At 40.4% G+C, this 17,377-nt stretch overlaps 1 protein-coding gene across 10 annotated transcripts in view; it reads right to left on the reverse strand.

Annotated features, from left to right (window-relative positions):
- Nucleotides 1-17,377, reverse strand: part of msi2b (musashi RNA-binding protein 2b) — a 456,405-nt gene that overhangs the window by 17,277 nt on the left and 421,751 nt on the right. For 7 of the 10 annotated variants that reach the window (XM_060944039.1, XM_060944033.1, XM_060944038.1 and 4 more), the window contains one exon: nucleotides 6,928-7,107. The exons of the other annotated variants lie outside the window; for them this stretch is intronic. In XM_060944039.1, the coding sequence (XP_060800022.1) occupies nucleotides 6,928-7,107 (180 nt within the window). The remainder of the gene's footprint in view (nucleotides 1-6,927; nucleotides 7,108-17,377) is intronic. 10 annotated transcript variants of the gene reach the window in all.

The raw sequence follows: 17,377 nt of genomic DNA on the forward strand, positions 1-17,377 counted from the left end.
ACCCATTTATATGGACTACAACCAGTTTACATTATTTTGGTCTAAAATCATTTCTGAAATGAGATCAAGTGTTTTTTACGACAAAATTTCACATCCGTTTTTACCAATTTTTCAAGTATTGTCATGACCATTGAATGATGAAGTCAATCGACCCAATCGACTATTAAAGATTTTGCATAAATGATGTCATTTTCAGATTCCTGAGAAAATTTGACCCTATACTGATATAGTTTCAGTCCATATATCACAAATTGATGTTTTACCCTAAATGTCACTAAAATCTAACTCAGTCCTCGAACCTTGTCGTATATACTTTATACACTCACCGGCCACTTTAATAGGAACTTGTTCTTGATTCTAAGATCCCTGTTCTTGGCTGCAGGAGTGGAACTCAGTGTGGGCTTCTGCTGTTGCATGCTGAGATGCTTTTCTGCTCACCGCGGTTGTAAAGAGTTGCTATGAGTTACTATATCCTTCCTGGCAGTTCGAACCAATCTGACCATTTTCCTCTGACCTCTCTTATCAACAAGGCATTTGTTTCTACCCACAGAACTGTTGCTCTCGATGTTTTTCGCACCATTCTGGATCAACTCTAGAGACTGTTGTGTGTGAAAACCCCAGGAGATCAGCAGTTTCTGAAACACTCAAACCAGTCCATCTGGCTCAAACCAACAACCCATGCCACAGTGAAAGTAAGTCACACTCTGAGATCACAATTTTTCCCATTCTGATGTTTGAAGTGAACAATAACTGAAGCTCTTGATTTGTATCTGCATGATTTTATGCATTGTGCTGCTGTCAAGAGATTGGCTGATTAGAGCAGTGTTTCTCAACCTTTTTTCAGTCACGGCACCCTTCAGAAGTATGTAAATTCTCAAGGCACCCCCATATAAAATATATGCAGTCACACTGACCATACGCTGACCCCGGCAGTGACATTGTGACATGGGAAAGGGGGCCGTGAGACAAATTTTGATGATGCAAGAGGCGGCGATGAGCTGCATTAGTGTAACTATCGTTTTTTTGAATTTTAATTCAATTTATTTATTTCAATGTTAGAATATATAATTTTTTGATGGCACCCCTAACGAAGCCAGACGGCACCCCGGTTGAGAAAGGCTGGATTAGAGAACTGCATATAGAGTGTTCCTAATAAAGTGGCTGGTGAATGTATAACAAAAACCAAAGATTAAATCCCTACTTATTTTTCATTCTGTGGGATAAGATTTCCAGACATGTATGATAAGTCATGTTGCTGGAGGACGTCTATTAATTATAGCAATATTAGTAATTATGATAGATTTGCACGGGATACGTGACCTCATGGAGATAAATCATAGAGATGGGAGTGTGTTCACGATGTACACATGGTCATCGCACTCGAAATTCCATGTGTATACTATCACTGCTTGTAGAATATAAAATTCGACATCTACTACAAGCACTTATTGTAGGGCTTGCACTTGTCTGCAGTCTTCACCTATACTAGAAGCTTAATATTTATTTAAAAAAAAAAAAACAGTAGTGTTTCTCCTCGGACACTTCGTTTTAAACTTACCAACACATATTTTTGAGAATTTCCATTGCATCTCTTAGAATGTCAGTATTTATCACTTTGTCATTATAAGATGAATCAGAGAGAGGCTGTAAGGAAAAGCAATGTTCTGAGCCAAAAACAACAACAACAACAGCAGCTAAATAACTAATGAAAGCATGACACTGTAATCCGAATCCTCACCTATCCATCCATCCATCCATCCATCCATCCATCCATCCATCCATCCATCCATTATCTGTGGCCGCTTTATCCTGTTCTACAGGGTCGCAGGCAAGCTGGAGCCTATCCCAGCTGACTACGGGCGAAAGGCGGGGTACACCCTGGACAAGTCGCCAGGTCATCACAGGGCTGACACATAGACACAGACAACCATTCACACTCACATTCACACCTACGCTCAATTTAGAGTCACCAGTTAACCTAACCTGCATGTCTTTGGACTGTGGGGGAAACCGGAGCACCCGGAGGAAACCCATGCAGACACGGGGAGAACATGCAAACTCCGCACAGAAAGGCCCTCGTCGGCCGCTGGGCTCGAACCCGGACCTTCTTGCTGTGAGGCGACAGTGCTAACCACTACACCACCGTGCCACACCCTCACCTATTCTGTCTTAAAGAAATATAAAAGTTTTCCGAAAAAAATCTAAACAACTAGCTTATTGTCCCTAATTCCATGTAAGTGACGATACTGGTTAAAGTGAAGTCTTCTTTCATGATCACTCTTGCTGCTCCCACTGGGCCAATGATAATAATGCTGCTGGAGGCAATAAGTGACTCGCTGTATAAACAATAAACTCCATGGCCTGTAATCGGCCCATTCTGCTGAGCAGAGAGATCTGAACATCATTTCCATGTCCAAAGGATTTAGAGCTTTATTTGTGTCAACAGTTCCTCCACATAACCTTTAATCTAAGGTAGATTAAGACCATGAAATGACAGTTGTTCACAGCGGTATGACGGCACTCTCTCTCTCTCATTTCTAACATAACAACTCCTTCACCTCTACATGAACCACCAGCTTACGGCCTTATTCATATCAGAATATCATCGCTCCCTGCAGCTCATTCACATCATTTATACAAATACAGTTATTGAACACTGGGTAACATTACCCTAATTTTAGTGTTACTACCTTTGAACGATATGCTTGAAGGTAAGGAATACATTTATATTTTGTCTCATTATATTATAAACTCAATAATAATGCACACGAGGAGGGTCACACAGGGGTAGTATTACAATTCTGACTCCATTAGTTACTCATCCAGAAATCTAACAAAATTATATGAATTCCTTAATATTTCTGTCTTTGTCCATATCATTTTAAAAAGGATCTATGGGATACACCCAGTGAATGGAAAACAATATTTGTGATGCATCTCTGTTTTTGTAGAAATTTTCTACAGCACCTTCAGTTTGTGAACAACTCATGAACATCTTCCAAACGCCTGTCAGGTATGAAATAGAGACACAGCAATGTGTTGACGGACTCATTTCAATCCAGCATATTATAAAATTCATGACTGTAACAACCATTATTCATCATGCTATATAACAGCAACTGAGCTGGACAGTCTCCAATTGGATACTGAGCTCATGTTCCCCTTAAGGAAAATGTTTCTGTTCCTCCCCCGTCAACCCCAATTCCAAAAAAGTTGGGACACTGTGTAAACCGTAAATAAAACATAATGCGATAATTTGCAAATCATGAAAACACTATATTTCATTGAAAATAGTACAAAGACAACATATCAAAGGTTGAAACTGAGAAATTTTCTTGTGTTTTTTTGAAAAATATATGCTCATTTTGAATTTGATGTCAGCAACACGTTTCAGAAAAGTTGGGACGGGGCAACAAAAGACTGAAAAAGTTGTGTAATGCTAAAAAAAAGCTAATTTGGTTAATTGGCAACAGGTCAGTAACATGATTGGGTATAAAAAAGAGCATCCCAGAGAGGCGGAGTCTCTCAGAAGTAAAGATGGGGAGGGGTTCACCGCTCTGTGAAAGACTGCGTGGGCAAACAGTGCAACAATTTAAGAATAACATTCCTCAATGTAAAATTCAAAGAATTTAGGGATCACATCATCTATGGTACATAATATCATGAAAATATTCAGAGAATCTGGATAAATCTCTGTACACAAGGGACAAGGCTGAAAACTGACATTGGATGCCTGTGATCTTCAAGTCCTCAGGAGACACTGCATTAAAAGCAGACACGTGTCTGTAGTGGAAATCACTGCATGGGCTCAGGAACACTTCAGAAAACCATCGTCTGTGAAAACAGTTCATTACTGCGTCCATGAATGCAAGTTAAAACCAAATATAAACAATATCCAGAAACACTGCTGCCTTCTCTGGGCTTGAGCTCTTTTACAATGGACTGAGGCGAAGTGGAAAACTGTCCCGAGGTCTGACGAATCAAAATTAGAAATTCTTTTTAGAAATCATGGATACCACGTCCTCCAGGCTAAAGAGGAGAGGGACCATCCAGCTTGTTATCAGTGCACATTTCAAAAGCCAGCATCTGTGATGGTACGAGGGTGCATTAGTGCACATGACATGGGTAGCTTGTACATCTGGGAAGGCATCATTAATGCTGAATAATATATACATATTTTAGAGCAATATGCTGCCATCCAGACAAAATCTTTTTCAGGGAAAGCCTTCCTTCTTTCAGCAAGACAATGCCAAACCGCTTTCTGTACATATTAAAACTGCATGGCTCCATAGTAAAAGAGTCCAGGTGCTAAACTGGCCTGCCTGCAGTCCAGACCTGTCTCCCATTTAAAACATTTGGTACAGTATGAAGCGCAAAATACGACAAAGGAGACCCCGAACTGTTGAGCAACTGAAACTGTATTATTAGGCAAGAATGGGACAACATTTCTCTTTCACAACTACAGCAGTTGGTCTCCTCAGTTCCCAAACATTTAGAGAGTGTTGTTAAAGTAGAGGTGATGCAACACAGTGACTGCGTTTACATGCACATAGAGAAAATCGAATTTCTGCCGTTGCTCGACTGAAATCGAAGTTCTAAATGCCATGGAAACACCTTAGCTAGGCTGAAATTGAACCGAACTTGATTTCTCGTAATCGAGCTACACGACCTAGATTATGCGATTTTTGCCGAGCTACTTAGTGCATGTATACCCTATCGAGCTACGTAGTCAAGCTACTTACTTCAGCACTGCCCCTTCTGGAAGTCACGAGTGACGAGACCACAAGCGGGAAACACGACAGCCTTGGTCGGCATGACAACAGTAGTAGCGAGCAGCAGAACAGGTCAGGAAGAACAAACGAAGAAGAGAAAATGGCGAGCAGAAACGTGCACTTCTGGAGCAGTGAGGAGACAGAGTTCATGCTCATTCAGCTTAAGGAGTTGAATATATTAAAATTCATGGACGGGAGAAAAACGCGCAATGGAGAACACGGAACTGATAACTTTGTTTACACTCTTGAATAGCTCTTCTTCATGATGACAACCGGAAGTGTACCAACACGATGGGGCGTGTAGCGCCACCTGTGGCTCGGGTGCACAATGTACCTCACACAATAGCTCGATTTCCTTGTGTGCATGTAGGATTGGATTTCTCTGGCACCCCTGCTGGAACCCTTTGCTCGATTACCGACAGCAGCTTGATTTGGATGTGCATGTAAACGTACTGAGTGGGAAACATGCCCCTGTCCCAACTTTTTTGAAACGTGTTGCTGATATCAAATTCAAAATGAGCATATATTTTTCAAAAAACAATAACATTTCTCAGTTTCAACATTTGATATATTGTCTTTGTATTATTTTCAATGAACTATAGGGTTTTCATGATTTGCAAATCATCACATTCTGATTTTATTCCTTGTTTACACAGCGTCCCAACTTTTTTGGAATCGGGGTTGGCTTTCAAAATGGAAAAATGCAATAGTATTTATCAGTTGTAATTTGTTGCTTATTTTGACAGCTTCAGATTTAGACTCCTTTGTATTACCGTATTTTCTGGACTATAAGCCGCTACTTTTTTCCTAGGTTTTGAACCATGCGGCTTATACAAAGGTGCGGCTATTCTGTGGATTTTTCTTCCACCGCTAGGGGCGCTCTAACCGGAAGTAGAATCAAAAATAAGATAGACGAAAAATCAATGCAAAGAAGAATTAGCAGATCTTTAGCAGATAGAACACGCACGACAAATTACTAACTGGTAATTATTTTCAAATCCAACGAAGATGATTAAAGTGACTTGTGGTTTCAAACACAGGAGAAATGAAGGTAAATAAATACCGGTTATTTTCTCTTGGTTCTGTTCCGTTTTAATCAGCAAAGTTGCTGCCGTGTTAAAAGGCACTGTTCGGAAAGAATCTGTTCAGGTACATACATGTACATTTACAGTACAAAATCGTTCTGTACATGCAGTAAATATCTAATTTTTCAACATAGATATCTGCGGCTTATAGCCCGGTGCGGCTTGTATATCTTTTTTTAAATTTTTTTTAAAAAATAGAGCGGATGCGGCTTATATACAGGTGCGCTCTATAGTCCAGAAAATACGGTATGTGCATTCTGACATATCTTTGCCCATTTCTGGTTACAGTAACAGTGAAACAAAAAACTAAACCAGACTAGAGGTGTGCATCGGGACTGGGTTCCTCTGGGACCCAACAAAAACAAGTCACGGTAGCACACAGTTTTACTCTCATTCAGGACTAAAGTTTCCAGGACAAAAAAGGCTTTGCTGATGAACATGGGAACACACCGGGTGCTTGTGTGACACTAACTTGTTAACTCATTCAGCATTACTGAATTATTCCTGGTTGGGGTCATGCTTAAATTTCTGATTTTATTATTTTTGGAAATATAGTAACTGTGGGTTAGGTATTGGTTAAACTTACTATTAAAAAACAGTCCTGTGCACACCTCTAAAACAAGCAACCATTAATTGCGTGATACTTCTGGTCAAAAGAAATTCACATGATCTTAGATAATAATAATAATAATACTAATAATAAAAGACTTGTAGTAATGTCTGTATCAGAACATTGCATATAATTGTGTGTCTTTGTATTAAGGTACGTGACTACTTGGGTCAGTAGGGATCCTGATAAGAAACTTAATAATAGCCACTATCACTTTATTAGCCCATATATCTCAACTCATACACAACAGAAATGCATTGCCAAGGACAGAATAGAAAAGGATCAAATAATGTATGAACGAGCTCAAATCAGCATGCAGTTCATGTCAGGCAAAGCAGTGGACTCCTCTCTATATGTCCCTTGCATTTCTTTTTTTGCCTTCCATTTGAATGAATGACTGAATCATGAATCAACCACATGAATCAAATCAATCAGTGAATGAAGGAGAGGTGGTACACACCTGGGCTCTTATACTGATCCGGGCTGGGCAGGTGCTGCAGGGGGGAGTTGCAGGCCGAGGTGGCATGCTCGCTTTGAAGCAGCTGAGCCGCCTGTGGGCCTAGGGAGCCATAGTCCGCAAAGGAGAAGGGGGGCCCCCGTTGGTCACTTGTCGTGGAATAGAAACCGTAATCGGGGAAGCCTGGGAGATACAGGAGTATAGGGGGGAGGAGGAGGAGGGGAAGGGAGGGGAAATATTGGGAAATTTTCCCCATCATTGGGAAATACAATGTTGCATAGTAATGTTATGAGTCAATGCTGTAATGTCTTTTGCATGACATAAAGGTGGAGTATTGCAAGATACAAAACAGTACAGATCCCTCCTACTGTGTTCCTAACATGTGTAAATGTGCATTGTGTACGTATGTATGCGTATGTGGGCACTGCTGACCAAAGGACATGAGTCCAAACTATTAACTTTCCTTTTTCCAGCTTCTAATTCAACCTTAACCCTAAAATGTTGAACTCCAATATTCAAGCTACTACAGTAAAGTTATATCAGAAACAGTGTACAAAAACTCTTCTACTTGTGCAGACCTTTCTCGAGAAGACGGAAAAAAAATCACTTCCTGAGCCTTTCAGCAACAAATTGCTCAATTTAGATAAATATGCATGTCTACATCTAAGAGCACATATACTAGAAGATTCTGTCAAAGGCTCCAGTGTGTGTGGGGTAGTTTCACTCTCGTGTCAAGTTTTAACTTGTGGTCAATCCTAATCAGCAGAGGTACATCTACTTAATAAGCATCATAAATGACTGATCAGGACCCTGCGGCCCCCAACAGGCAATGTATATTTGCCTATGAGCCTATGCTTTCAAGAAAGTTTAAAACAAAGTTTTAGTGAGAAAAAATTGTATTGGTTGGATATGTGTTTCATCACGGCTGTGTCTGTCCTGAGTCCATAGTACGTACTACTAAATATCCAAACAACATGCCACATCAACTGGTGTTTTAGACATACTATTCAGGTTTGGGACTTAGCTCATGTTGTGAAAATAAGTGTCTGGAGCCAAAAATTGGAAAATAGACAAGAAAAAAAAAGAAAAACCAAACCCTACAGCACAATGTTTTTAGTGTTATCAGTGACATTGTTTTTATACAACTGCAGAGAAGAAAGTTGATCCAAAAACACTTACTTATTGCTGACTGTGTCTATGATGGACTGGAGGAAGTTATTTCGCGGGTAAAGATATTTTCAACCTTCAGTCGCCGCAAACAGGACGCAGAATGTCGACTAGCCTTCTGCTACAGTGTTTCCAATGGAGATGCTTTTGCCAACAGTACTTTTGCTATAATTTCCAATTCAAATCTTGCCCCCAAAAGATTAGAGCCAGCCTTGCTCATAAGAAAAGCGTTGTGGAGGTGACGTTGTTATCTCTGAGGTTACCTGATTCTATCAAGGAAGTCTTGAATTAAAGGGCACCTTTACACACTTTAATGTACAGGACCACTATAAAGGAGGTTAATGTGATATACAAACTATCTTCAGGAATGAGTTTGAAACGTGTATGTCATTTAGCCTTTCGATTAAAGCAAACTTTCTCAAATAATAATTAAAAAAAAGTAAACCAATTAAAAAGTACTCAATTTTGCCACTTGTTGATTAACATTTTACATTTATTAATTTGGCAGAGGTTTTTAATCTAAAATAAGTTACAACTGACTCAAGCAGTTGAAAGTTAAAGTGCATATTCTGGACCAATTTTGTGTTTTTTTAATATGAAAGTCTGTCCCTTTACGCACTCATCCAGAAGGATAATTTTGCACAAGGCCATCTGTCTACAGCAGAAAAAAATAAAATAACAAAATGTGTCTGGAAAAATCGCAAAGGAGTCTGGAGCCAGATTCGTGACGTCACCTGCGGAAGCGCCAGCAGGCTGCGCGAGCTTTGCACGGTTTCAGTGCACAGCCTGTAGACCAAGCGCTCCCATTTCTCCCTCATTGTCCGGTCTTTTGGAAAATGATGAGTACTAATCCCATCAAGATTGGTGTTGCTACACCCTCCTATGATACATCTGTTAACCATTTCAATAATTACGCGATAACGTTGAAGAAATTTGCAGAAAACCACCAGGTCGTTTTCTCATAAACAAACCAGCGCTGACGTAGGATTCAGAGGGAGGCGTCCCGCACGCGGCGTCACGAAAATCAATGTTTGCCGGGAAATCCAAATGCCGAGTTTTTTCAGAGGCGGACCAATTCGCCTCAAATGGCTTGATTTCAACTGAATTTTTCTGGTATTGCGCAAGGTAAAAAAAATTGCACAAAATGCAGGATGTTACAGATATTTGACCAAAGTTTAATATAAAATAGGAGAATTACATTGATCTTGCTCCTGAATTTACCCGCAATATGCACTTTAAGGGTGCATGGAAGAGATCGGAAAGCACAGCGTCTTAATCGCAGACAATACTTATCTTAAGAAATTTTATATGGCACATTAATTCTTACAATAAAATTAGGAACCTTATTTAAAGTGAGCTGTAACCATAGCAGATGACCGTCTGGCCAGCTTAGCCATTAAACCATGAACATGTTGTCGTTAGAGAAAAGCACAAATGACCCAATACATGGGCACAATTTCATTCAAAATCTGAAAACAGAATAATGACCCATGAAAAAAAGTACACTGCATACAGGCATGATGCTTTCATGATCTCAGCGCTGTATCTCAGAATCAGAAAGACTTTTATTGGCCAAAAAAGATTTCATGTACAAGGAATTTGGCAGATGCGACTTTAAAACAGACTAAATTGAAAAGAAAATAACCAGTGAATTAAATTAAAAGTATCATGATGTTATAAACAATAAATAAAAGAATAATTCTGGGTGAATCATTTTGAGTATTTTCACTCTCGCCTAAGCTTCATACTATCTGCCATTGATGCTCAAAATGCAAGTCCATTTGTAGTTCAGCATGTAAAAAAAATATGCTTTATCAAGTGTTATTTTATATGGTTTACAGTCAATCAGGACAATTAGATACTATTAGACGTCTACTTAAATGTTTGCCTTCTGCTCATTGGTATATCATATCATATATTAGTCTAAACAGTATTTTATTACTGTCTCTTGCTTAATAATCCTTCCATTTTCGTTCCCACTTTAAAAGCTGGGGGGAAGCTGGAGCCAATCTGACTATGGGTGAGAGGTGGGGTACACCCTGGGCAGGTCGCCAATCTATTATAATATATGTGTATATATGGTATATTTCAGGTGCCAGTGGTCATTGTCAGCCAGTCTAGATAGTTGGCACACTTCCTGGTTTCAAAGTTTTTTTTTCTATTCTGGCCTGTCATCTGTTCCATCAAGAACACCTGTCCTTCATAACAGTTCTTGTCGAAATCCTGCTCACAAATTCCCACTTGACTCTTCTCCGGTCGAGACACAAAATCTGCCTGCTTCGTTTGCACAAACTTCACCCACTGCCGCTTTAGATTCATGTCATTTCTCGGAAATTCGTGAACTGAATGTCCTGTTGTATATGAATTTGAACATGCAAACACAACGCATCATTATTTTTGTAAGATTCCATCAACAATATCCAATTTCAGTGAGTAAACAAGCACGGAGTCAGATGAACCGAAATGACCCAGATAACCAGGGTTCCATGTGTAACATCATGCGAGATTAGCCCTGGGGCAAGGCTGCCTTTTTCCGGGATCCGGATGCCATGATTTATCGATAGTTTTCTGCTTGATAATAAAATAACAAATAATTTATATTATTTTTTCCCCTGCTTTGTTAATTCATTTTGGTTGTTATATATATATATATATATATATATATATATATATATATATATATATATATATAAATTCATTTTAAAGCATTACATTCACTTTAAAGGTGTATTCCACCAAAATGCATACATGCATTATACAGGCTAGGAAATCAGAATTTTTTGTGTCCATATAAACATTTCCATGCCTGTAGAAGATGCATTCGAATGTTGAGACTTTGCTTTTTTTATTTTATTAACTACAGTCCGTTATGCACCGAAGGAAGTGGTTGAGCTATGACATTGTCCGCTATAACATATTTAATCATTTGCAAAAAGAGACCTGAAAATGCACTTGATGGGCCGCTCTAAAAGATGGGCGTCCTTGAGGTTCAAAGAGAGCTCTGGACTCGCCTCTTAATTAGCCAAGCTGCCATCCCATCCTGTTCCCTCTCATCTCCCTAATTAGATCTTTAACAACAAACAAATGAAGACCTTTTGCAGGAACCTGCGGTGCAGCTTGTTGCGTTCGTAACACACCAGACAACGGCTTCTGGAGGTCCTGCCTTTGTTTAACGCTCCCCAGCCTGCTTTCCTCCACAATGCCGTGCTGCTGCTTCTATTTGCATAAATATTCAGTCTAATTTCAGCATAGCAGGAGGGACAGGACACAAAATACAAAATTAACACCCATACAACAAATACACCTGGATTCTTTGTTTGCAATGACATAGCAAATTAGCCCTGGAAAGCCGTTCATTTTATTGCTGTGACAGGAAAGGTCTTATCTAATAAAGGCCTACAGAAATTACTTTTATTGTGCAGGTAGATCACTTCTAATGATAGCGCTATCTGAAGCAGAAATGTGGAATAAAATGCAGTTAAAAGCACCCATTTACTAACTACAGAGAAAGCCATCTGGCAGAATAGGGCTGCTTGATTACCTTCGACAGCTAATTCCCTATTTCTGAACACATGCAAATGATTCACTTTGACCAAGTGGAAGCGGGGAAGCTGAGGGAAAAATGGAACTGAATTAAACATTGTCATTTTTAGACATCAAAAGTTGCCTCAATAATGGCTTGGTTCAGATGTTCCGCTACAGCCAGCCAGTTACAGAATGACACTCTGCATGTTTTATGTTCCCATGAATAACGCACGGATGGAGGAAGGAAGTGAGCGTGTGTGTGCGCGCGTATCAGCTCTCTTCTGTATTTACATATGAATTATTTCCTCAAAACTGCAAGACAAAGCCCAACATATTCCTTTTCCTCTCACAAGCTTTCTCCCCCCTCGTACCCATAAAACCCAGCTATTTGCTCTCTTTCGACTAACCCAGGTCTTGTGCTCTTGCTCAAAGCCAAATCTAATTACTTCATAATGGCACGTTTTGGTGCAGGGAGTCGCATGCATCGTTGACAGGTGATAGATGCGTAAATTCACTTCGGCGGACTTGATGAATAGCAGCATGAAAACGCAAGGCGCTCGCTTGCGGTGGCCAGACGACACAACCTCGTCTATTCATCATCTCCACCTCCAGACGCCGCTGCTGCTGCCGTCGCCGACCACAAACGCACTCTGGGGTCGTGTCTGAGCAGCTGGGAGGAGGTCAGCCAGATGTGCCTTTGGCTACGCAACAGCTGCACGGAGCCTGGACACCCCAGCTGGCTTTGAGAGGAGGGAAAGTGATGCTCAGAATGACTGCACTCTGTAAGGTTGTCAGTCGCGCCATTAGATAGCCCATCTGGGCGCTTTAGAGCAATTGGTGAGATGAAAGCCTGAAGTTGCTTTCTCCCCCTCCTGCTGCGTGTTATTATATATATAAAAAACGCCTGATAAGAAAACAGAAACAAATGTGCAAATAAGAGGGTGCTTTTATCAGCTGTTAGGAAGGAGAGAACAGAACTGTGCAACTCCTTCATGAGTAATGTGAGTTACTCTGTGGATAACTGCCTTTAATGCAAGTTAGTGGTCTCTTTAGCATTTATAGCCAGGCAGCCGTTTCAGAGATTACTGCAGGGTCCCATCAGGGGCCTTGCAGTCAGTGGGAGACTTTAATTTCCTCTTCTCAGTATTCAGCATCCCTCGCTCTCTAGAGAGCTGCACTATGGTTACATATCAAACCAGCTCTCTGAATGGTGCCACAGAGCCCCAGGCACTGGCTGCATTGCTTCCTCTCAACAATAATGTGTGCTGCTGTTTGTTGTCTCCATCTACTATAGCTGAATTCATAAATGCCGAATATGTTGGCTTGTCATTATGGAACTGCAGGGGTGCCTGAAGAAATATCTGGACAGGAAGTTGTTTGGTATTTGCCAACAACATGGATTATAAGAGTACAAAAATAACAATGTGAAGCTGTTTTGAATGTAAATTAGTATTCAAATCACGTCTCAAAATAAGATAATCCACCAAGACTCAACTGCAGTTCACGATTCGGGACATTTTGGCACAATCTGAAGCAAGTTTACAATCTGAACCCAAATAAGTAGATGGACTTGAGCGTTTATCCCTCCTTTGTCCTCTGCGCTCCCAGCACTGCTTTCTGTTAATCTGGCAAAAAAGTCAGAAGAACACCAAAATGTGTTTGCATGGCAATTTAATATAATGTGAAGTACGTTAATGAAGGACAGGGGCAAAGCTGTGGCGCTTTCTACAGCTGGATCAGGTTCAGTGAACTCCGAATAGCTCACACCTGACCCGTCAGCACTACATTACCACAATTAGCCTGCTGAGGCTAGCAAAATACTGCCATTTAAAGTACCTTTTCATGAAAGGATGAAGAAAGAGCTGACATTTCGCACGGTGACTTTCAAACAGTTTCCGCAAAGCTGGAGGACCACAACCAGCCTTGGAAATAGCATTGCACACAATCATCTACTGTAGGCAGAAATGTCAGACACGGTAAATACATTGGAAAAGGCTGGAGAGGGAATCCACACAAAAAAACACAGACCGGCACTCTTTAAAAAGCACTTAAGCTGCAGTTCCTCTCACAGATGTAGCGCTATCTCAAAGCGACTGAATCTCTCCCATCTTTCCTCACTTAAATGAAATCAACTTCACTCAAATCCTCTTGAAGCGTGTCAGTGAACTTGTCAAATGTTCTCCTAAATTAGCTTAGGATTTATGAACATGTGCAATTAGCTTTTTCATTTCCACCTATGCCATCTTTAAAGAATTGCTAACTGCCTTTGCTGCCTCCAGAGACGATCTGTCCCTATTCTCAGATGTTATTTTTTTCCTTCCTTTTTTTTTTTTTGCCAACAGGTGACTAATTATCATTACCAGCTCTCCCTCTTAGCAGCTGACATCTCATAAATACTCTATAGATAATGCCTCATTGCTATTTTTTACTCAGATAGCCTTGGAAAATTACATTTAAATTATGAAAATTACATCTAATCAAGCAAATATCACAAATCTTCATGATTTATCCTCTGCTCAGTGATGGATCTCTTTGGCCCTTTTACTTACACACACACACACACACACACACACACTGGTGCGCAGATGGAGGAGGGAAGTGGACAGCTCGCTCAGAGATGGACAAAAACACACATCTGTCTTCATCAGGAGGGGTGACAAACGAGTATGAGGTGTTTCATATTTCCACCTCAGATGGCTGGACACTGAAGACGCTGCCTGGCTTACTTTGCACCTGCGGCTGGCGAACAGGACACACGCTCAAATGCACACACAAACATGCGCACACAGCTGTGGACCACCGCCTGTCTGTCCACATACAGCAACTAATGGAGAGTGACACAAGCTCGCTATGCTGCCTTCCTCCCTCTCCCTCTTTCTCTCTCTCACACACACACACACACACACACACACACACACACACACACACACACACACACACACACACACACACAATGCAGGTAGCCTGACACAATAAATGAGAACTGAAGAAAAGAGCTGTCTGTGTCTGTGTGCATGTCTGATATGGATATTCGCTTTTACTTGCTGACCGGTAATAAAATAAATAAATAAATAAATAAATAAAGTAGTTGAGTACTTGTCTTTTCCATAGTTAAAGGAAGAACTGATTCAGGTCATTAAGCTAATTTTTAAGTAGTGCAGAAACATGTTGATAAACAACAGCAAAGAACACATTAAACTGCACTTCAATTAACAATCATACGCAATAAAATGCCTGACTTTCATTTTTAAACCACACTGTAAACAATCTAATCAGTGCATCAAGTGTGCAAAATGATAAATCTGTGTATCATATTACACGACCTGAAAACCATTAGACACTTTAGAGGTGCACATCAGGACTAGTTTTAATAATCTCAGAGTTGGTGTCTTGTATTCTTCTACACTGCAAAAATGATATCTTAAGTTAGAATATCTTGAATATAGTTGAAACGATCTAGCATTTCCTATTAGAAGAATACAAGACACCAACTCTGAGATTATTAAAACTAGTTCAAGATTGTAACCAACTTATTCTAAGATGTCTTGTCAAGTAAAATTACCTGTCCATGCGACAAGATAATTTCACTAGTATTAAGGAATTTTCTCCTCAAATTCAGTTTTCAGTTTTTTGCAGTGAACAAAGCGCCAAACATGCGATATCATATTTATTTTTTTGCTGTCTGTTTATTTGTTCTACACAAATCTAAAACTGGACATGATTATACTTGCTTTGAGATGATTTGTTACATGAAGTGATGTCCTAATAAAACATCCATCCATCCATCCATCCATCCATTATCTGTAGCCGCTTTATCCTGTTCTACAGGGTTGCAGGCAAGCTGGAGCCTATCCCAGCTGACTACGGGCGAAAGGCGGGGTACACCCTGGACAAGTCGCCAGGTCATCACAGGGCTGACACATAGACACAGACAACCATTCACACTCACATTCACACCTACGGTCAATTTAGAGTCACCAGTTAACCTACAGTGGTGCTTGAAAGTTTGTGAACCCTTTAGAATTTTCTATATTTCTGCATAAATATGACCTAAAACAACATCAGATTTTCACCCAAGTCCTAAAAGTAGATAAAGAGAACCCAGTTAAACAAATGAGACAAAAATATTATACTTGGTCATTTATTTATTGAGGAAAATGATCCAATATTACATATCTGTGAGTGGCAAAAGTATGTGAACCTCTAGGATTAGCAGTTAATTTGAAGGTGAAATTAGAGTCAGGTGTTTCCAATCAATGGGATGACAATCAGGTGTGAGTGGGCACCCTGTTTTATTTAAAGAACAGGGATCTATCAAAGTCTGATCTTCACAACACATGTTTGTGGAAGTGTATCATGGCCCAAACAAAGGAGATTTCTGAGGACCTCAGAAAAAGCGTTGTTGATGCTCATCAGGCTGGAAAAGGTTACAAAACCATCTCTAAAGAGTTTGGACTCCACCAATCCACAGTCAAACAGATTGTGTACAAATGGAGGAAATTCAAGACCAATATTACCCTCCCCAGGGGTGGTCGACCAACAAAGATCACTCCAAGAGTAAGGCGTGTAATAGTCGGCGAGGTCACAAAGGACCCCAGGGTAACTTCTAAACAACTAAAGGCCTCTCTCACATTGGCTAATGTTAATGTTCATGAGTCCACCATCAGGAGAACACTGAACAACAATGGTGTGCACGGCAGGGTTGCAAGGAGAAAGCCACTGCACTCCAAAAAGAACATTGCTGCTTGTCTGCAGTTTGCTAAAGATCACGTGGACAAGCCAGAAGGCTATTGGAAAAATATTTTGTGGAAGGATGAGACCAAAATAGAACTTTTTGGTTTAAATGAGAAGTGTTATGTTTGGAGAAAGGAAAACCCTGCATTCCAGCATAAGAAACTTATCCCTTCTGTGAAACATGGTGGTGGTAGTATCATGGTTTGGGCCTGTTTTGCTGCATCTGGGCCAGGATGGCTTGCCATCATTGATGGAACAATGAATTCTGAATTATACCAGCGAATTCTAAAGGAAAATGTCAGGACATCTGTCCATGAACTGAATCTCAAGAGAAGGTGGGTCATGCAGCAAGACAACGACCTTAAGCACACAAGTCGTTCTACCAAAGAATGGTTAAAGAAGAATAAAGTTAATGTTTTGGAATGGCCAATTCAAAGTCCTGACCTTAATCCAATCAAAATGTTGTGGAAGGACCTGAAGCGAGCAGTTCATGTGAGGAAACCCACCAACATCCCAGAGCTGAAGCTGTTCTGTACGGAGGAACGGGCTAAAATTCCTCCAAGCCGGTGTGCAGGACTGATCAACAGTTACCGGAAATGTTTAGTTACAGTTATTGCTGCACAAGGGGGTCACACCAGATACTGAAAGCAAAGGTTCACATACTTTTGCCACTCACAGATATGTAATTTTGGATCATTTTCCTCAATAAATAAATGACCAAATCTAATATTTTTGTCTTATTTGTTTAACTGGGTTCTCTTCATCTACTTTTAGGACTTGTGTGAAAATCTGATGATATTTTAGGTCATATTTATGCAGAAATATAGAAAATGTTAAAGGGTTCACAAACTTTCAGGCACCACTGTAACCTGCATGTCTTTGGACTGTGGGGGAAACCGGAGCACCCGGAGGAAACCCACGCGGACACGGGGAGAACATGCAAACTCCACACAGAAAGGCCCTCGCCGGCCACGGGGCTCGAACCTGGACCTTCTTGCCGTGAGGTGACAGCGCTAACCACTACACC

This window comes from Neoarius graeffei, chromosome 17, assembly GCF_027579695.1.
Source record: "Neoarius graeffei isolate fNeoGra1 chromosome 17, fNeoGra1.pri, whole genome shotgun sequence".
NCBI lineage: Eukaryota > Metazoa > Chordata > Actinopteri > Siluriformes > Ariidae > Neoarius > Neoarius graeffei.